The 19,233-nt window shown below is 38.6% G+C and overlaps 1 protein-coding gene across 1 annotated transcript in view; it reads left to right on the forward strand.

Annotated features, from left to right (window-relative positions):
* Positions 1-19,181, forward strand: part of LOC133323403 (uncharacterized) — a 46,209-nt gene extending 27,028 nt beyond the window's left edge. Inside the window, exons 3-10 of the mRNA XM_061532331.1 lie at positions 9,452-11,077; positions 11,297-12,214; positions 12,282-12,414; positions 12,639-12,904; positions 12,976-13,167; positions 15,413-15,512; positions 15,678-17,158; positions 18,029-19,181. Of these exons, the coding sequence (XP_061388315.1) occupies positions 9,452-11,077; positions 11,297-12,214; positions 12,282-12,414; positions 12,639-12,904; positions 12,976-13,167; positions 15,413-15,512; positions 15,678-17,158; positions 18,029-18,931 (5,619 nt within the window). The 3' untranslated portion in view covers positions 18,932-19,181. The remainder of the gene's footprint in view (positions 1-9,451; positions 11,078-11,296; positions 12,215-12,281; positions 12,415-12,638; positions 12,905-12,975; positions 13,168-15,412; positions 15,513-15,677; positions 17,159-18,028) is intronic.
* Positions 19,182-19,233: the final 52 nt, after the last annotated feature.

Consider the following 19,233-nt stretch of genomic DNA (forward strand, 5'->3'; position numbering starts at 1 on the left):
GGATGAAATGGACCAAATACTTAATTTTTATCGGGTTTTCTGGTCGCTATAGAGGCCGCAATCATGACCCAAACATCGCGAATTTTTACATAGAGAAGGGCATCGGGCCAAAGAATAAGCATGCCTGTTTTGATAAGGATCGGTCAATATTTAGCGGGTCAAATGGAACGTTAATTTTTGTGTGAAAATTTGCAAAATTTGTATTCTATGGCGTATAGATTTACCCCTGAAGAGCATATACCCGAAAAGTTGTTGGTATATCCAAGGGCAGTGGTTGACCTTTAAATTGATACCAATTATATGGTCGTATGTACTCAGATGTGGGAGTTACACTTAAATATTTACAGGTGCTTATGTATTCAAATATTATTTAGTAACACTTTACCACACTACAGGGCGGAATTATAGCGCTGATCGCATTAAAATGTTGCATGAAGTTCCAGTTATGGTCAAGGATAACGCCTACAATTTTCGGTGACGATCAGATAATTATATTGTGATGAGATGGACCGAAAACTTAAATTTTTGTGTTTTTCGAGTCGATCTATAGGCCACAATTATAAGCCGAACATAACAACACAACTCAGCGTGAAGGGAAGAAGATCACGACACAAGGGAAAGGAATCTGGACAAGTAATTAGAAGGGCTGTACTGAACATTAGTTATTATTGTCGGCCTCTTGTTGGCCCACATGGCTCAAATATCGCGAAATATTGCCCAAGCTCAGAACATAGATCCACAGAAAGTTAGATTTTCGTGGAAGTTGTGTAGGGTATCATATGGTCGGCCCCGTCTTCGCTCATTAGGTTTAGTTATATCCGCGTTTAAAGTGACGAGGAAATTATTTAAAAGTCAATCGTTGAACAATATCGAAAAAATCGTTGAACAATATCGATCTCTTGAAATCACGATACAAACGCAATAAACCTTTGGAATAGCATAACTACTCCTAGGATATTTAATATTAAAAATGGAATATATTAATATCCTTTTTGGGATAGCTCCATATATTTCCAGGATTTTAAAGATTTAGGCCGCTTTTTCAAATCGAAGTGGCTGTAAATTGTTATTCCGGGATCTAGAAGGGGAAATTGTTATTCCGGGATCTAGAAGGGGATATAGAAGGGGAAAGGTCGGAAATGGTACATATAATTTAAATTTAAACTTAAAATTTATTAAGTTCGTATTTTTAATAAATATTTTTTATTAACACATAAATCTATTCAAAATTTCGATAAAACTAATAAAAATTTATGCCAATTTTATAAACTTGATAATCCGTAAAATTTAGGTCTGCTTTATTAATTTTCTCACAGAATATTTGTCTATATTACCCCGCCAAACCTAACGACGTTTTTCTTTTTTACACATTATTCTTGATAATTTATCTGTTTTCATCAACAATTAAAAAAATAGCAATTTTTACTCATTATCTCTCTTTAAAACAGCCTCTTTTGTTTTTTTTTTCGAGAGAAAAATCAACTTTTCTCTCTCAAATGAAGTCACTGATTTTCATGTATTTTCTATGATAAAAGCAGTTTCACTAACTGTGTTTCACTGTATTATTTATTTTCCATTACAAAAAGGCCATAATCATCATCAACAAAACCTCAATAAATATTAAATGCAAACATTAAAATAACAACAACATAAATTGAATTTATATATTTATATATTTTTATTATTAGAGTATTTCTATAATAAATTATATAGTATGTGAAATTACATCTTAATGATGAATGAAAAACCACAACAGCAACAACTAACCAACCAACAACACGCACGCACAGCCAAACAAACACAGGCATGCATGCAATCAATAAATAAATAAACAAATTAAAACCGGCAGCCTGAGGCGGCGCGTTCGTTGGCTCCTACTACATGTGGTTGTCAGTTTGTTTTATGTTTTGTTTTGTTGTTGTCGTTTTATGAATCAATAATAACAATATTCTTCTCATTAAATGAGTTTCTTTTTTTCGAATGGAATATCCCACAATACCCCAGTAACAATAATAACAGTAACTCCTCAATATTGGTCTCTATTCTCTTTATATTGGGGCTCTTTTTCAATCACTCACTTCTCACTTACTCCACTTATTGAAAAAAATAAACAAAATTGTGTTGCTTCTTCTTCGTCGTCTTCATTCTCTGATGACACCCAACGACAAACAACTATGCGTGCGTATTATATGTTTGTTTGTGTGTATTTTAATAGAAAGTACAATAAAGAGCTTACAAGTTGTAATAAAAATAGATCAAAACATTGCATTCAATTAAATTAAATTTGAAAGAATAAAAAACTATAAGAACAACAAAATGAACGAACAAAAAAAAGTAGAATTACAAATTTCTGGCTACAATGTTAGTTTGTGTGTATGAGTGTTGTAGCGGTGCAACACACCAACAGTGAGTGCAAGTGTCTCTTTATGAGAGAGGGAGGTAATGATTTTTTGTTTGTTTTGTAAATACAACATTATATACATATATAACACAACATCAGACAAACCGCCGCACGCCTGCTCTCCATGAGATTCAGTTGTGTGTAAAATGGCACTACAGAGCGGTTCTCTGTTCGAGCCTGATATATAGCAAGCAGTAAATGATGACGGTGACGATGATGATGATATTTAAATTAAACACACACTCTCTCTTTTCTATATTTTTCAGTTGCAAATCAATTGCTCTCTCTCCCATCTAGGCAAATTATTTTATTAGGCAGAGAGAGAGAGAGAGAACTGTGTATTTTTATTTACATTTAGCGGGTTTTGGTTTTATGCAATGTGTTGGACGATTTTTGTGTCCACTGTCCATTTGTCGGTATGTGTGCCCACTGTGTGTTTTTTGATACTTATCTCCCTCCGTGCAATGTGCTATGCCGTTGTGCTGCTACGTATGTCGGCGTCAACTGCAGCATCTGCATGTTCATATTCTTGTGTTTTTATTTCTCTGTTGTATGTTTTTTAGAGAGTGTGTGTGTTTATGTAGGTCTATAATTTTACAATAAGCCAGATACACAGGCAAGAATGAAGAACAACTGTAGAAAGCAACAACAACAAAAAAGAACGATACACGACGACAATGATGATGATGACGTTAATGTGTGTAGTAACAAAGCAAATGAAGAGAGGAAGGTAGACAACAGACGTAAGAAAGAAAACAACACAGAAAAAAAACGAAAACAAGTACAACAACTTGCTATAATAATATAAAAAACAAGTACATACACACAATTTTCTGTTTTTACATGTGCACTTGTATGTGTATTTATTCTCATAGTAAAAACAACAACAACGTCACATCGGCAATGCCAACAGAAACAACCCATGCACTGAGAGAGAGAGAGAGAGATGTATGGTCATGATGTAGTTTGTTCAACGAAAGGTGTTGTTTTGTTTTGGGGGGTCGGTTGGTTGGTCATAACGACGTTGCACAGAACTAGATGTGTAAAGGTATGTGTGTGTACATTGCAAGTACATACTACAACAATATGTATGTAATAACTACATATGTATATATATATATATATTATTTACTATATTGTTCTTTATGTCTCGACCAGACCAATTGTGTAGAGGAGAAGAGATTAGAGCACAACGAAGTGAAGTGAGAAAATTTACAAGAAACTACAAATAATTTCAATGTTATTCTTTACACTGAGAGAAAATGGCATGGAATAGAAGGTGGAAACAAATGCAATTGGAGATTTTCCCATTTCGTGAAAAACTGATAGGGAATTTATCCATAGATACCGTCATGTAGAGCGCGTTAACCAAAGAAGTCCCATATTAAGGTCTCATGGAAAATCGATATGAGGTCCTCTATCTACGGAACCACATCGTCTATCTATAGAAGTCCCGAATGACGTCTCCTATCCATACAAGTTTATTATGTGATATTTCAGGGAAGCCTTTTATCGGTTAGATGCATCTCTTTAGGTCACTTTTTGAAGTCTTCTAGGTGAAGACGAGACCCGACCCTCATTAAGATGTATTCTTTCTATAGAAGACTTCTTTACAAGGTATTTTATCTATAGGAGACCTCGTTGTGAGGACGCCTTCCATCCATAAAATACCAATATCAAATTATCTTTTCATAGAATTCCAATATGAGGCCTATTATCCAGTCCAAGACCTTCGTAGGAGGAATTTTATTTATTGGAGATCTCTAGAGAAGATAACTTTAGGAAGTCTTCTGTCTGTAGAATACTTCGTTAAGAAGTCTTCTACCTATAGAAACCTCATTGGAAGGTCGATTTCGTTAAGAAGTCCTCTATCTATAGAAGATCTCATTACGAGGTCTGTAAGGTATTCTATTTGAAGGAGACCTCATTAGGAGGTATTTTTAACTATAGTAGTAGACCCTCAGGAGGCAATCCGTCTAAAAAAGATCCTTAGCGGAAACCTTGTCTATAGAAGATCCATGCAATCTATAGGATTTGAAATTTTCTGTCCCCATTTTAGTATTGTACAGCTCCATAATAGGTATATTCATGATCCTTGGTGCATTTTCCAACTAAAATGAATGTAAATCAATATTCCGGACTCTCGATATGAAAAACAATTCTCCGCAGCATGATCACTGGTGCCCTTGTTTACATTTATCAATTTGCTCGTTCTCTACGTTCTCTTTTAGTATGTCATTTCATATGACGGTTTCTCATTTACTCTCCGCCCATTTTCTCTCGGCACACCTCTGGTTTGGACATAGGGTCCATAGATTTTTCAATATTTTGATGGTCTTTGACCCATTTTCTAACAGAAGTTGGGGGATGAAATTTGTTACTCCTTGGTCTTGGGGGTTAAAAGCAATTCACAAAAATTTCTCAATAAGATTCTAGGTATGTTATATCTACCCTGTGAAGAAAGATCTTCAAACTATAATACCTTATATTTTATTCACGTTTTTATATTTATTCCCAAATTGAACCGAACTTATTACACCATCCGCCGCCGACTAACACAAGTTTACTGATGCATGCATTGCCTGCCTGGAGCTGCTGCTGCATGCAAATATATACTGGGTGGGTGGTGTTTACGGTTGAATTGAAATATTTTTTGAGCAACATAACCAACATTTTTACACTGTTTTGTGAGAGAGAAGAGCAGAAGTGTGAGAAAGAGTGAACCACCACATATCTATAGTTAATAACACAATGAATAATGGCAATAATATTAAAACGACAAAAAAAAATAATTTATTACTTAGTGTTAGTGATTGTGGCAAGCGGAACTAGATAAAGCCCAGCTGCTGTATTGTGTTGTTCACTCGTCTTCTCTCCTGTATTAAAAAAAACGAACGAATGACAAACACACAAGTAATAGCAACAGTACCATGTACTATGTGTAGTACAAAAACAACAAACACTGCTGCTGCTGAAACATCTGTGTGTGTTTATGTCTGTATGCATGCATTCTTCTTCTTCTTTTCCAACCAACAAACCTAAACAGAACTACAAAACAACGGCGTCAATACAATGACAGCGGCAGCAGCATTCGTAGTAAGAACAACACGATCACACACATACGACGCGCCAACTACAAAACAACGAACTACAGTTTCGGCTAACAGCGCAGTTGATAATTCGCAGCCGACGTCGTTGTCCGCCGTCGTCACCATTTCATTTCCATTGGTATTGGTTGGGTTGTTGCGCGTTCGCTCTTCTAAGCTTGACTTTAACAACAGCAGCAGCAACAACAACAAGAAAATTGTTTTAATAGATTGATATATGGGGGAAAAGTGGCACACATTAAATTTTAGTTTTACTTCGTCGTGTTGTTGCTTGCTTGCTATAGCTAGCTGTGTTTATTCTGTGTTCTCTTCAGTTGTTGTTTTTGTGTTTTGCGTTTTTGTTGTTGTTTCGTTCATTTTTTGTATTTGAAAATAGTTTTTAAATCTGCGGCGCGCTTGATTATTTTTTTGTCGTTTCTTCTTTTGTTATTTTACGAAAATAGTAAACTACATTTCTGACGTACCACGTTCGGTTCGCTCGTTCGTTCATAGCAGAAAATAAAATAATATCAATTTCGTCGGTGCCTGGCTGATATTTTGTTTCGTTTCTTTTATTTTTTAAATTTGGAAGTTTTCATTGCCGCCGTTATCATTGAGTGATTACTTACATCCGTATTTGGTCGGTGGTTGTTTGTTTAACAAAACGACAAAAAAAACTGTGGATATAATAAAGTGAGTGAGTGTGTGTGTGAACTGAGGGTAGGGTATTTTGTGCGCGCATTTTTTTTCGAAACGAAACCTTAATGATCGGCCATCTTATTGGAAATTAAAAAATTGTTTAAAATTGTTTTAAATTAAATAGAAATTTCTAAAATATAAAATATTTTATTTTTAAGCAACTAACTGTTTTACTTGACATGAAAACTCACGCTCTCTCTCTGCTTCCTTCTCTCCCCTCCGAATTTTTCCATTGAGAGTTTATCTTTTTTCTTTCTTGATGAAGAGTAAGCATCATTATTTAGTTTGTAACTAATTATTAATGGTGTGGTGTTGTTGTTGTTAACATACATATATTATCATGATCATTATTGTGTTTGTGTTATTCATATTGTTGTTGTTGGTATTTATATTTGTGTCATTGGGAGTAATTAAAAGAAAAAGAAGAAACAAAACTTCGCATTGGTATTTGCTTGCTTGCGCTCTTCTTCTTTAAGTAGGGCTCTGAGATAATTAAAACTGACGTGTTGTGTTTAAGTGTTGTCAATGTTGGTGTTTATGGAAAAACGTTAATAAATGATGTTTGTTTCTAAATGCAACTATATATGGAATGCAACTCTAAAAAAATTGAATGAATGATAATAAAAATAAAATAAATAATAATAAAAATAAAATAAATAATAATAAAAATAAAATAAATAATAATAAAAATAAAATAAATAATAATAAAAATAAAATAAATTATAATAAAAAAAAAATAATAATAATAATAAAAAAATAATAATAAATAATAATAAAAATAAAAAAAGAAATAATAAAAATAAATGATAATAAAAAATATGTTAATAAAAAATATTTAAAATTAAATAGCATAAATAAATAATACAAATTGAAGCAAAATGAATTATTAAACTAAAAAAATATAAAAGATATATAAAAAATATAAAAAATAAATAATCGTAAAAAATAATAGCAATACAAAATTAGAAAAATAAACTCTATAAAATTAAATAAATAATAAAATATTAAAAAATAAATACTAATATAAATATAAATGAAATTGCTAGTTGTGCTAATTTCAATTGAAGCAAAATGTAATACCAAATTAAATACACGTAGTATTGTATTTACGTGTATTTATTTTCCGGTCGAGGAATATGAAAATATCCGCCACTAAGTCAACGGCCACACTGTTTACCACATGGACAGCGGAGATGAGGTTATCTTTGAATGTGCACGTCGAGGGGTCCACAATTCCGACCACTAATTACCCCAAGGTTCTAGGGGTCACATTCGATAGCCTATATGCATGCCACAGCTATTTGCGATAAAGTCAGGAGCAGAAACAAGGTTCTCAAGTCGCTAGCCGGCAGCACTTGGGGAGCTGACAAGGAAACCTTGTTAACGACTTATAAAGCAATAGGCCGGTCTGTGGTAAACTATGCGGCGCCAGTGTGGTCCGCTAACGTCAGTGCAACGCAGTGGAAAAATCTTCAATCCTGCCAAAATGCCGCCCTGAGGACTGCAACAGGGTGTCTCCTCATGACCCCAATAGACCACTTGCATGAGGAGACGAAGATCCTTCCTGTGCGTCAACACAACAACCTAATGGATAGGCACCCACCACCCAGGCATGTCAGGAAGGATCTCCATGATCTGGAGAGAGAGGTCCAGAGGTACAAAAGGGAGCCTCTAAATCATCAGGCCTATCAAGCAGGATTGAACAGTATTCACACGGACGCAGTTAAGGAAGCAGTTCAAGAATATCGTGTAAATACCCTCCTCGGAGACCATCCGCCTGTGATAGCCGCAGAAGAGCAGCAGCTACCTCGACAAACTAGAGTGGTCTTGGCACAACTGAGATCTGGATGGTGTAGCCGCCTCAATTCGTATTGGGCACGGATTGATGGAGAGGTCGACAATGTCTGCCCGGCATGTGGTAATGGACCACATGACACGCTACACCTGTTCAACTGCCCAGCCAAGCCCACTCTCCTAACCCCATCTTCTCTATGGACTCAACCTGTACAGGTCGCAGCCTTTCTGAATTTGGAGTTAGAGGCAGAACCAGATTAAGAAAATTGGAAATACACAGCAGTATTAGCTGCTACAACAACAACTAAATTAAATAAATATTAAAAATAAATAATAATAATTATAATATACATAATAATAAAATATTAAAAAATAGTAAATAATAATAGCAATATAAAATTAATAAAATAAACTCTAAAAAAATAATATGTTTAAAAATAAAATATTTAAAAAATAAAATATAAATAGTACGTTTACATTGTATGAGATTTCGTTTACCCGGTGGGTTTCAATTGTCAAATTCATTGTATATCTGTCAAATAAATCCGCATAGAGGTTAACCCGGTAAAAAGTTCTAATGTAAATGCCGTTATAGGTTCGAAAACTAGGTTATAAACTTGATCATACCGAAAATATAACGAAAGCGAACATTTTCTTATAAGAAGTAAAATTTTTCACCATAAATCTGGAAAGCAAAATTACATGAATTTTTCTGAATAAATATTTGTCCCGACCAAGAACTTAGGTTGGTCTAAAACCATGAATATGCGTGTCTAGTCAAAACTTTAACCTACATTGGAAATGTTCTGCATAGAGGTTTTTCAACCTCCAAGAACCCAATATGTTAAATTACAGTATCTTTGGTTGGAGAATGCGCGTCTGCGTTCAAAATTCTAACGAACGGATGGGCTGACACACGGACATGTCTAAATCTGCTTAGAATTTTATACCCCGTTCAACAAAATGGGGTCAGCATTTTCACTTTTACAATAATAAAACTAGTGAAACTGAAAACATTTAACAGATGCTATTTTTAAACCATTTTCCTGAATTAATTCAGATCTTTCATAAATATCTTTTTTTAATATATTCTCATAATTATGGCATTAATTAGTTTTTGTACATACATATATCGTCAATAAAAGTTAAAATTGATCATTTCAAATTTATGCCACTCTTAAAATTAAAATACAATACTTAAACAAGATCAATTTAGCAAGTATAAACCTAACATAAAGATCTCTAGCATTTTGACGTTTTTCCTGTCATCATTTCTCAATAAATCGCGTTTTTCTTTCTATTCATATACATTGGCAACACTGCTACTGTGTGTGTTGTTTTTTCTATTACAACTTTCTCTATTTACTTGTTTGTTTGTTGTTGAATATTTAACTATGGAAAAAAATATTTCCTTATCTTACTCTCTTTCCCTCTTCTAATTATTCTTCTTCTTCTTGATCTCTTTTTTTAGGTGGATAAAACACTTAATTCATTAAATGGTTTCGATCCTGTATCCCGCTGTGATGCTCTACACTATCTGCTGCAAAATCTAAAATTTAAATATTCCGAAACCTGTGAAAAAGTTGTGCCCAGCGTGTTTGCCTATCTATTGGATCGGGATTACGCCAGCACCACAAAAGGAGTGTCCAAAAAACAATTACAATTGCTGCTAGCCACCAAAAAGGAGGATATCAAAAATGAAGACGAAAATGCTTCATCGACAGATTTAAATCAGAATTTCGAAAAGATCCTATGTAAGGAGGAATTTATGTGCCTGGATGAAGACGATGGTGATTATGCCGATGATGCGGATAATGAAAATTCAAATTTCCACAATAAAAGAATACGACGTTATCCAGCAACAGCAGTAGCAGCAGCAGGCTTGGGTTCTTCATCGACGGGCGGCCTAGTTAACTCAAAAGCAAATAGCCGGGATCCATTGGATTTAATACCCTCATCCGTAATACACGCCCGACGTCTTGGCCGTATAGCCGCCACCAACACAACAACTGCGGATGGTGATGAAAGCAATAGTTTAGATGCCCTTGCCACCACAGATAGCCTAAAGAGAGCTCGACGACGTGCAGGATTTGCCTATGGTAAAAATAATTTGGGCAAACTCAGTCACCAGTCACGTTTGCTGTTCGAAAAGGTACACCAACGCGTTTCGCATTTGGGCGAAGGTTATGTCTTCCATCCGGATAATGAGTTTACAATTCATTTCCACTGGAAATCCGAGGAATTGAGTATACGTGTGTTCCAAGAACAGTTTCGTGTACATCTAAAGATCGCCTTGAAAGAACGTAACAAAGAATTCCTGCGAAAATTTCAACAAGAGTTTGTATTTACGGGCCGCTTACTGGGTACTACACCACCAAAACATGTACTCGAGTCGTTGCGTCTAGAGCACGAGGAAGAGTGGCGTCAACAGAAAATACGAAAACAGCAACAACAACAACAGCAGCAGCTGCTGCAGCAGCAACAACAACAGCAACAAATGTTGCTTATGCAACAGAGGAGACGTGTTCTAGCGGCGGCGTCCAGCAGTGCCGGTAACGCTTACGATTCCGAAATGGATTTCGAGCTAGAATCTGAATCTCAATTGTCATCAGCATCGCAGGAGATTATGAAATTTGAAGAGATCATTGATGAGGGCATGGGCCCTGGCCGATTAATAGATGGTCTGGTCATGGAACCGGAAATTGAGGATGTCATTGAACGTAGTGGCAGTGGAGCAAGTGTCAGTGTAAGTGGTGGTAGTAGCAACAGTGGTAATGGCATGGATACCTTGCCGAATGATATGGTAACAACGGACAGTGCTTCCACCTTAACTTCACCGTTTATAGGTGGTGGTGGAGGAGGGGGAGTTGGTAGTGGCGGTGGTATGGGCATGGGTGGTGTTGTCAATGATATTGGTGCAACAAATTTCAAAAATCATTTATCACAGCAGCAGCAGCAAAACAACTCCAACAATAGTAATCTTATTATGAATGGCCTCACAACCCCATCGCCGAGTTCGGGTCACCCTAATAACCTTATGCCCAATAATTTAAATCAACAACAGCAGCAGCAACAGACACCACATGGTGGTGGAATGGTCATGGGACCAGGCAATCATAATATGATGCCTAAGGATCAACAACAGCAGCAGCAACAACAACAGATGTATCATCAACAACAACAATCGCAACAGCACATGATGCATAATCAACAAATGTCGGAAGATGGCATGAAAGTGGGTGCTCCAAATATGGCACAAATGCCTGGGGGAAAAGCACAACAACAACAACAACAGCCGCCACATCAACAACAACAGCAGCAGCAACAACACAATATTGCCAATCTTATGAATAATACTTTGGGTCAACAACAACAACAGCCACATTTCCAAGGAGGCCATCCACAACAAACGCCACAACAGCGTTATCTCATGCAGCAGCAGCAACAACAACAAATGCAGCAGCAACAGGGTGGTGTCGGCGGTCCACCTTATAATTCCCAGCATATGCCACCCCAAAATCATCCATTGGCCATGATGGGTGGTATGATGGAATCGGCCAATCAACAGCATCAACAAATGCAACAACAGCGGATGCAAATCAATGCAACCAATAATGCCATCAATAGCATTGACAATATATTGGGTGTAGGTGGTGGTGGTGGGGGACAAGGAGCTGGTGTTTCCAAGCCACCCACAACACCAGACAATTTGCAATACATGCAGCAGCAGCAACCACAACAGATGCCACCTCACATGCAAAATATGCCACCACATATGATGATGCAACAGCAGCAACAACAAGATCACACCTCCTTTTTGTCGGGTTCCGGTGCCGGTGGCTCTATGGCATCCAACAATTCACAAAGTAGTGGTGGTGGCCTACTACAAAATCCCCACACACCCACGGGCAATAATTCATCGGCCAACGCCTCCTTTGATCATGATGATCCCGATATGTCACACGACGAAGATGATGAGGATCATGAAAACGATACCAATGATGGTATGGAACCAAAACAACAGCTAATTGATGGTGGCAGCAGTAGTAGTACCTCATTGCAGGCACCGCCCGGTGGGGCAAATGCTTCCGGTGGCTCAAAGAAAGAGAAACCCATATACAATTGTTTACTGTGTCCCAAGTCATATCGTAAACGTAAATCCCTATTGGATCACTATAAAATACATCCAGGATATTGTCATGATTGTGGCAAGGCCAATGGTACATCGTTGGAGGTAAGAGAAGATATTCAGACATTCTGATAACATTCAAATTTTAATATTTCTATCGATCTCTTTACAGGAAATCATACATCACAATCGCACGGTACATGCCAAGGACTTCCCATTTGTCTGTGAGACTTGTGGCGAATCTTATTCAAGGCGTCAACAATTCCATGCCCATGTTGAATCTCACAATAAGAAGGAATTCAAAAGTGAGTTTGTGTCAAGAATCATAACAATCGATGACTAACATAGTATTGAGAGTAAATTTCATTGCATTTAACTAAAAAAGCTTGCTTGTTGTTGTTGTCTGTCTCCTTTTTTAGTTTTGTCCATAAAACAATCAATGCCTAAGTAGCAAAATTATTTTTAAAACCAATTTCAAAGTATATCCCTAAGTTATTGTTATTTAATTTAATCATTAATTTCTATTTAGCTTACTCATGTATTGAATGCGGTCAAAAGTTCTCTCACAAAAAACTACATCAACAACATTTAGATGATACCGGCCACAAGGCTGACGGTGCTATATGCGAGGTATGCGGCGATGAATTCCCCTCAAAGAATGCTTTGTATCAACATATCGTTAGAGTACATAAAAAGGATAATTTATTCGAGTGTCACATATGTCAGAATCGTTTTACGCTAAAAGCCAATTTAGAACGTCATGTCCAGTTACATACGGAGATTAAAAGGACATATGTAAGTACAATTGGGAAAGATGTGTGTTTTGTTTTTATTATATATTTAATGTTGTTTTTTCTCTCTTCTAGGTCTGTGATATTTGCAACTCTTCATATTTTACATATCCAGCTTTAAAAGATCATTACAGCAATGCCCATACCGATTCCTCCGAATGCAAATGTCCATTGTGTGGCAAACGTTTTGGTTCAGTTAAATCATTACAACGTCATTTACCATCACATTCGGAAGAGAGGCCACACAGTTGCTGTTATTGTGAACAGGTATGTATTACAAAGTAGCAAATCGTTCAAATATGAGCTCTAGTGCAAAAGAATGTTTGTAGATCAATGTATTGTTGTAATTGAAAGGAGAATATGTTTAGAAATTAAGCTATCGGTACTAACCCTAAATTTCTGATGTAGTTCGAAAGATTAGTTAGTTATAAGGGCACTGCTGAAACCCTAACTTATTAGATAGATAAAACGATAAACGACAGAATTGTAAATTTAAATGTGGGGGATACAAAAATCAGGTAACTAGAGGCACCTCTCAGGGGTGCTCTCAACGTTGCTATGGCAATTGGTAATTAGCAACCGACTGATGGAACTGGACGGAAAAGGTATCAAAGTCGTAGCTTATGCGGACAACGTGGTGATGTTGAATTACGGAAAATTTCCCTCAACAATCTCGGTGCTTATTTAAAGAGCCTTACTGATGCCGACACGCTGGGCCAAGGCGAACGGCGTTGGTGTAAACCCAACAAAGACGGAACTGGTAATGTTCACTAAGAAGCGTAAGCTCGGCGATTTTGCTCCACCAATCCTTGACTGTCAATTACGATGGAACAAAAACGCTGAGGAACGGGCGAAGAGAGGGCTGATTGCACTCTATGCATGCAAGAATTCCATTGGGAAAAGTTGGGGGCTGAAACCATCGACTATACACTAGTTCTATTGTTTGGTGGAACTGCCTGAGCCACAAATCGATATCCAGCAAACTAGATAAGGTACAAAGAGTCGCCTCGATTGTAATAATAGGAGCCGCGAGGAGCACCCATGGTTGTACCTTGAACGCTCTAGATATGACATTGGACCAACGCGTAAAACTAAGCGACTGTATATCACCAGTCCTGAGATTTGGTGATGTAAATGTCGTTATTCCTAGTACAGATGACTGGAATCGGAGTAACCCTCCTCTGGACGGACTGGCTTTCAGGGGCTGGTGTCTGCTGTAAAAGGCTAGGTCTTGATCTTACTTACAAGCTGGATAGCAACTGTAGTGTTTTGATAAAAATTCTGTATGCAGAGACCGTAGACCCGGTGGCTATCTTTATGGATAGTCAAGCGGCTCTTAAAGCCATCAAATCCTGTTACATCAAATCTGAGGCAGTCCTCAAGTGTAGAACAACTTTGGAAGAACTTACTTACAGCTATCGGCTGTGTTGGGTACCAGGACACCGTGACATCATGGGTAATGAAAGAGCAGACGAAATAGCAAGACGAAGATCTCAATCTACAGATCTAGCAATCTAGATGGCTCAATCTTTATCGGAACTGAACTTTGGCACAACCTGAACCTAGGTACAATGTGTCAAGATCTATTTGGCCGACTCTATCTACCAAAAGGACATACTCAGTGTTGAAGCTGAAATAAGAGTAATGACAGGAATCATTACTGGTCATTGCAGTATCAGGGCCTTTACCCGTAAATAGGACTATGATGCTACTGATTACTGTAGACTCTGCGTTGTGTCGCTGTCCGGTCTTGGCCTACAGACGGCACAGACTAGTGGGTGCTCACTTTCCATCGAGTCTTAGTTTCTTTTCAACAACGGAACATACCTTCTCTCACTTGCTTGTAAGCTTCTCATCTCTTTCTATGCCCCCTTCTTTTTTTCCTCTCATAGATCTCTCCTTACATCTTTTCTTTTCGTGGATGATCACAATGGACCTGACGGTTCAGGTCAGAGTGCTGCAGCCACATTAGTGACTGCTCATCCTTGTATCTAACCTAACCTAGTTATAAGGGTATTTGTATTTCTATCTCAAGGGTTAGAACCTATTCATCAGGGATTTGAATCTATGCCCCAGTACAGCGGGGAAATACGTCCTAAATTAACTATGCAGTCCTCGAACATGTCTGTGAAAGTACTGAGACTTTTAGTTCCAATATGTCATATCAATCTTCTATCAGTCACCTTGACAGCTATATTATTTCCCAGATCGCCGTCATTTCCTGAATTCCAACATTGATTAACAGATACGCTTTTGAATTCACCTGCTTCCTGGTTCCATTTGGCATATACATCTAAATGGCATTTGAGAATAATATTTGATTGAATGAATTAATGATCGAAAACGGGGTCTAGGGATTGGTCAGGTGTTATAACGATTTTACTAATAATTAAGAAAAATTCTCTTCGCATTTTACCATTTATTTTATAAAAAGTAGTAAATGGGGGTCCATTGACCATTGTTTTATTTCTCTTGTCATAAATATGTTTATGTTTCTTTCTTCTTCTTCTAGACATTTAAATGGAAAACGCATCTTGTACGCCACAAACAAACCGTACATGGAAACCAGCCGTCCCCCAAGAAGGTTAAACGGTTCGCAAAGGAAGGTGATGGTAAGTAGGATTTTGTTTAATAGATTAGTTTATTTAGTAGTACAAATATATAAAATAAAAATGTACAATTAAGCTCCAAACAGCTTGTTCTCAATCTAACCTCAAATAAATTATCATAAATAGCTTCAATTCTCTTCTAACATTTTTCTTATTATCATCCTTTAGAATTAGTTCCAATGTCTGATGTTCCCGGTCCGCCACCGGCTAAAGTTGCCAAGAAATCGAATGCTAGTAAACCAAAACAACAGCAGCAACAACAACAAACGGTTCAACAGCAGCAGCAACAACAACAGAAAATGGGTGCTGTTGCAACACCACCACCACTATCAACCACACCCGGTACATCATCGTCCTCACAACAAGATCCCTTCAATGCTGCCATTATAAGTAACAATAGTTCACAATCGTCAACTGCATCGACATCACAGCATTCATTGCAGTCTAGCGAATCTCAACCGAATTCCATGTACAGTCAAAACTTTAGTGCTGAAAAATTGCTGGGCCACCAGCAGCAGCAGCAACCCCATCCAACATCACAGGGACCACAAACGGCACTAGCGCCACAACAGCCCATGTTAACACCACACAGTCAGCAGCATCCACATCCGCAACAACAACAAAGACCAACACCACCTCCGCATCAACAGCAACAGCAGCAACACCATCGTCACACACCCAATAATAGTCACACGCCGGACAATAACTTGCCCCGTATAAATAGTTTCGGTGGCGGTGGGCCAACACAACCGGAGACACAATTTCATTTCGATCAAAGTGCCGCTGGCGGCCCAACATCAACCATTACCACAAATCCAGGTGCTTATCCCCAACATCAAATCATTAATCAATACCAGCAGCAACATCACCAACAACAACAAATGCAAACAACTCAACAGCCCCCAACGCCACAGCAACAGCAGCAGCAAGCGCATATGCGCAGTCATACGCCACAGAGTCCTCATCCACATAGTCATGTACCACAACAACATCCGCACTTTTCGTCGCCACATCAGCAACATTTGCAGAGTGCTGCCCAGCAGCAGCACCAACAACAAATGCATCACCATCAACACATGATGCAACAACAATTGCAGCAACAGCATCAACAAGCCACCGCTCACCAGCAGAGACACAATCAACAAAGATCACCTCACCCCCACCAGACACCGACACAACAGCTGCAGCAACAACATCAACAACCAATGCATTCGCCACAACATGCACGACTGCAATCACCTCAGGCACATACGCCACAACCACAAGCCACACCACAGCAGCAGCCAGGTGTAGCTGTCAATCATCAACAGCAGCAGCAGCAGTACACCACAGATGCCTGGGGTAATATTAATTTTGTGGCACATGGAGCAGGTGCGGCCAACACTCATCCTCAACAACAGCAGCAGCAACAAAATAATGCTAGCAATTTATCGGCATCCGATAAAGATAATCCTAATAAATACTATATCGTTGATTCTTCCGAATTCATGGGTCTTCCAATTAACGTTTCTGGCAGCAGTACACCGGGTACAGAAACAAATCAATTAAGCAGTACTCAACAGCAGCAGCAACAACAGCCACAATCACCAATGGTGGCCAATAAAACGCCTCAACAGCAGCAACAGGAACAGGATTTGATGAGTTTTCAGGTAAGTTTCTATTAGGATTTGATTTAATGGAACTCTAGGAATTTGTAGATAACCCTGCCAGAAAAAAATATATATACAGAGAACTCTCGATAGTGTGATCATCCAATACAGTGAACTCTCGATAATGTGAACTGATTAATGTCGGGGTAGTTAAAATTTATTCATATTTATATTTACCGCTAATTCCCTGATTATAGCCTTCACCACACTGCGGTACAGGGTATTATGTCTTTGTGAATATGTTTGTGACAGGCAAAAGGAAACGAGATGGACACATGATTCCTTTTGATAATATGCATAGAATCACTTTCTTAGTCGATTTATGCATGTCCGTCAGTCCGTCCGTGTGTAGATGTTAAATTGTAAACAAAGTACAGGTCGCATTTATGATCCGATTTGGATGAAATTTGGCACAAGTCACTTATTTGGCCCAAGGGCGAACCCTATTGAAATTCAAGAAAATCGGTTCAGGTTAAGATATCGCTCCCATATATATTTTCGTCCGATTTGCACGAATTTTGGCATAGGGTACAGAATTAGGTCCAGAATGATGTTTGCAAAGTTTCATGAAAATCGGTTCAGATCGGTTCGAACACTCAAGAGGTCAGAGAAATATAACAAATGTGTTTCAAGGGACCTGGAAATAAATATCAAATATTCTGGGCTTACACATGCAACTTTTTTAAAGCAACAATGCTGCTGCTCTCTTCGATTCTCTTTTGAATTTCTTCCCCCTTATCTCTTTTTTTGGATGTGTAAACCTCGAGTAATTGAGTTTATTTTTATTATCCAGAGTTGACTCTAAATTTTAATAATAATTTTCTTTGTATTCGTATTGATTTCATTTCAATTGTTTTTTTTTTTTTCTAGAATATGTGGCCCCAGGCTAATCAAACACCCAATCAAATGGCCTACAGTGCCAATGGTGGTGGCCAACAACAGCAAACAACCGCCCAGCAACAGCAAGTTCAACAGCAACAAACCCAGCCTCAGGTCCAACAGGCACAACAGCAAAGTGCCACTAATCAACAAGCTGGCGCAGCCGGTGGTGTTGCCAATGTTGGGGGTGGTGCCGGGGCAACCGATCCCCATAGCTACAATAATATTGGCAGTATTTTAACGAATCTCATTGACAACAATCCCAATCCCATGGAATATAATTTCGAACTGATGCAGCAAGGATCGGTGCCAGTTGCAGGCAGTGGTGCAACAGCAACATCGGCAGCAGCGGCGGCCGCTGCCCAAAGTCAACAACAGCAACAGAGTGCTTTAGCTGTACACCATCAACAACAACAGCAGCAGCAACATCAAACGGCCAGTGCTGCATCGACCTACGGCCTGCAACCTACCGCCGGTGCCAGTGGCTTGATACGTCATGCTGGTGTATATGGAGCGCCCGGCTCACTGTATGATCCCCATCATCATGCGGCGGCTGCCCATCACGCCTCCAGTTTAGCGGAAATGGGCGAACAGCAAAAGAATAGCTTTCAACCATATCATCCGCATGCGTTGCAAACGCACGCCCATGCCTTGGGTGGCCATCCATTGGCACCGACCGCCCATCATCCTCTAGCTGCGGCATCTCACCTGTTGCCACCACCACCGCCACATGCCGGTCATCCTCATGTCTATGATCGTGGTGGCTATTCAATGTTGGGCGGTGGTGATGATGGCAAGGCAGTGTTGCCACCCATTAGCGATTACATGCACCACATGCAGCAGCAACATGTACAGCAGCCCGATTTATTGTACTATTCAGTGAAAAATGACTGACATTTAAAATAGGTCATGCCTAGCGGTGGGGCTGGCGGCGGCGGATGCGTCAATACAAACAGTACTAGCAGTAGTAGTAACACGAGCACGTCAAGAACAGCAGCTCAAGTCTATCACCAGGGACTTGCAGCGGCAGCAGCAGCACACCACCACCACCACCATCATTATCAGCATGCACAAACACCGCCCCAGTATCCATATCACCACCATCCACATCACCATCACATGCAGCAACAGTACCATCAACATCATCAGCGTGCGGCTAAAACGGCAGTAGCAGCAACACATCATCATCCCGGTCA

Source organism: Musca vetustissima, unplaced genomic scaffold (assembly GCF_032173495.1).
Source record: "Musca vetustissima isolate MV318-11 ecotype Yass unplaced genomic scaffold, APGP_CSIRO_Mvet_v1 utg26262, whole genome shotgun sequence".
Taxonomy (NCBI): domain Eukaryota; kingdom Metazoa; phylum Arthropoda; class Insecta; order Diptera; family Muscidae; genus Musca; species Musca vetustissima.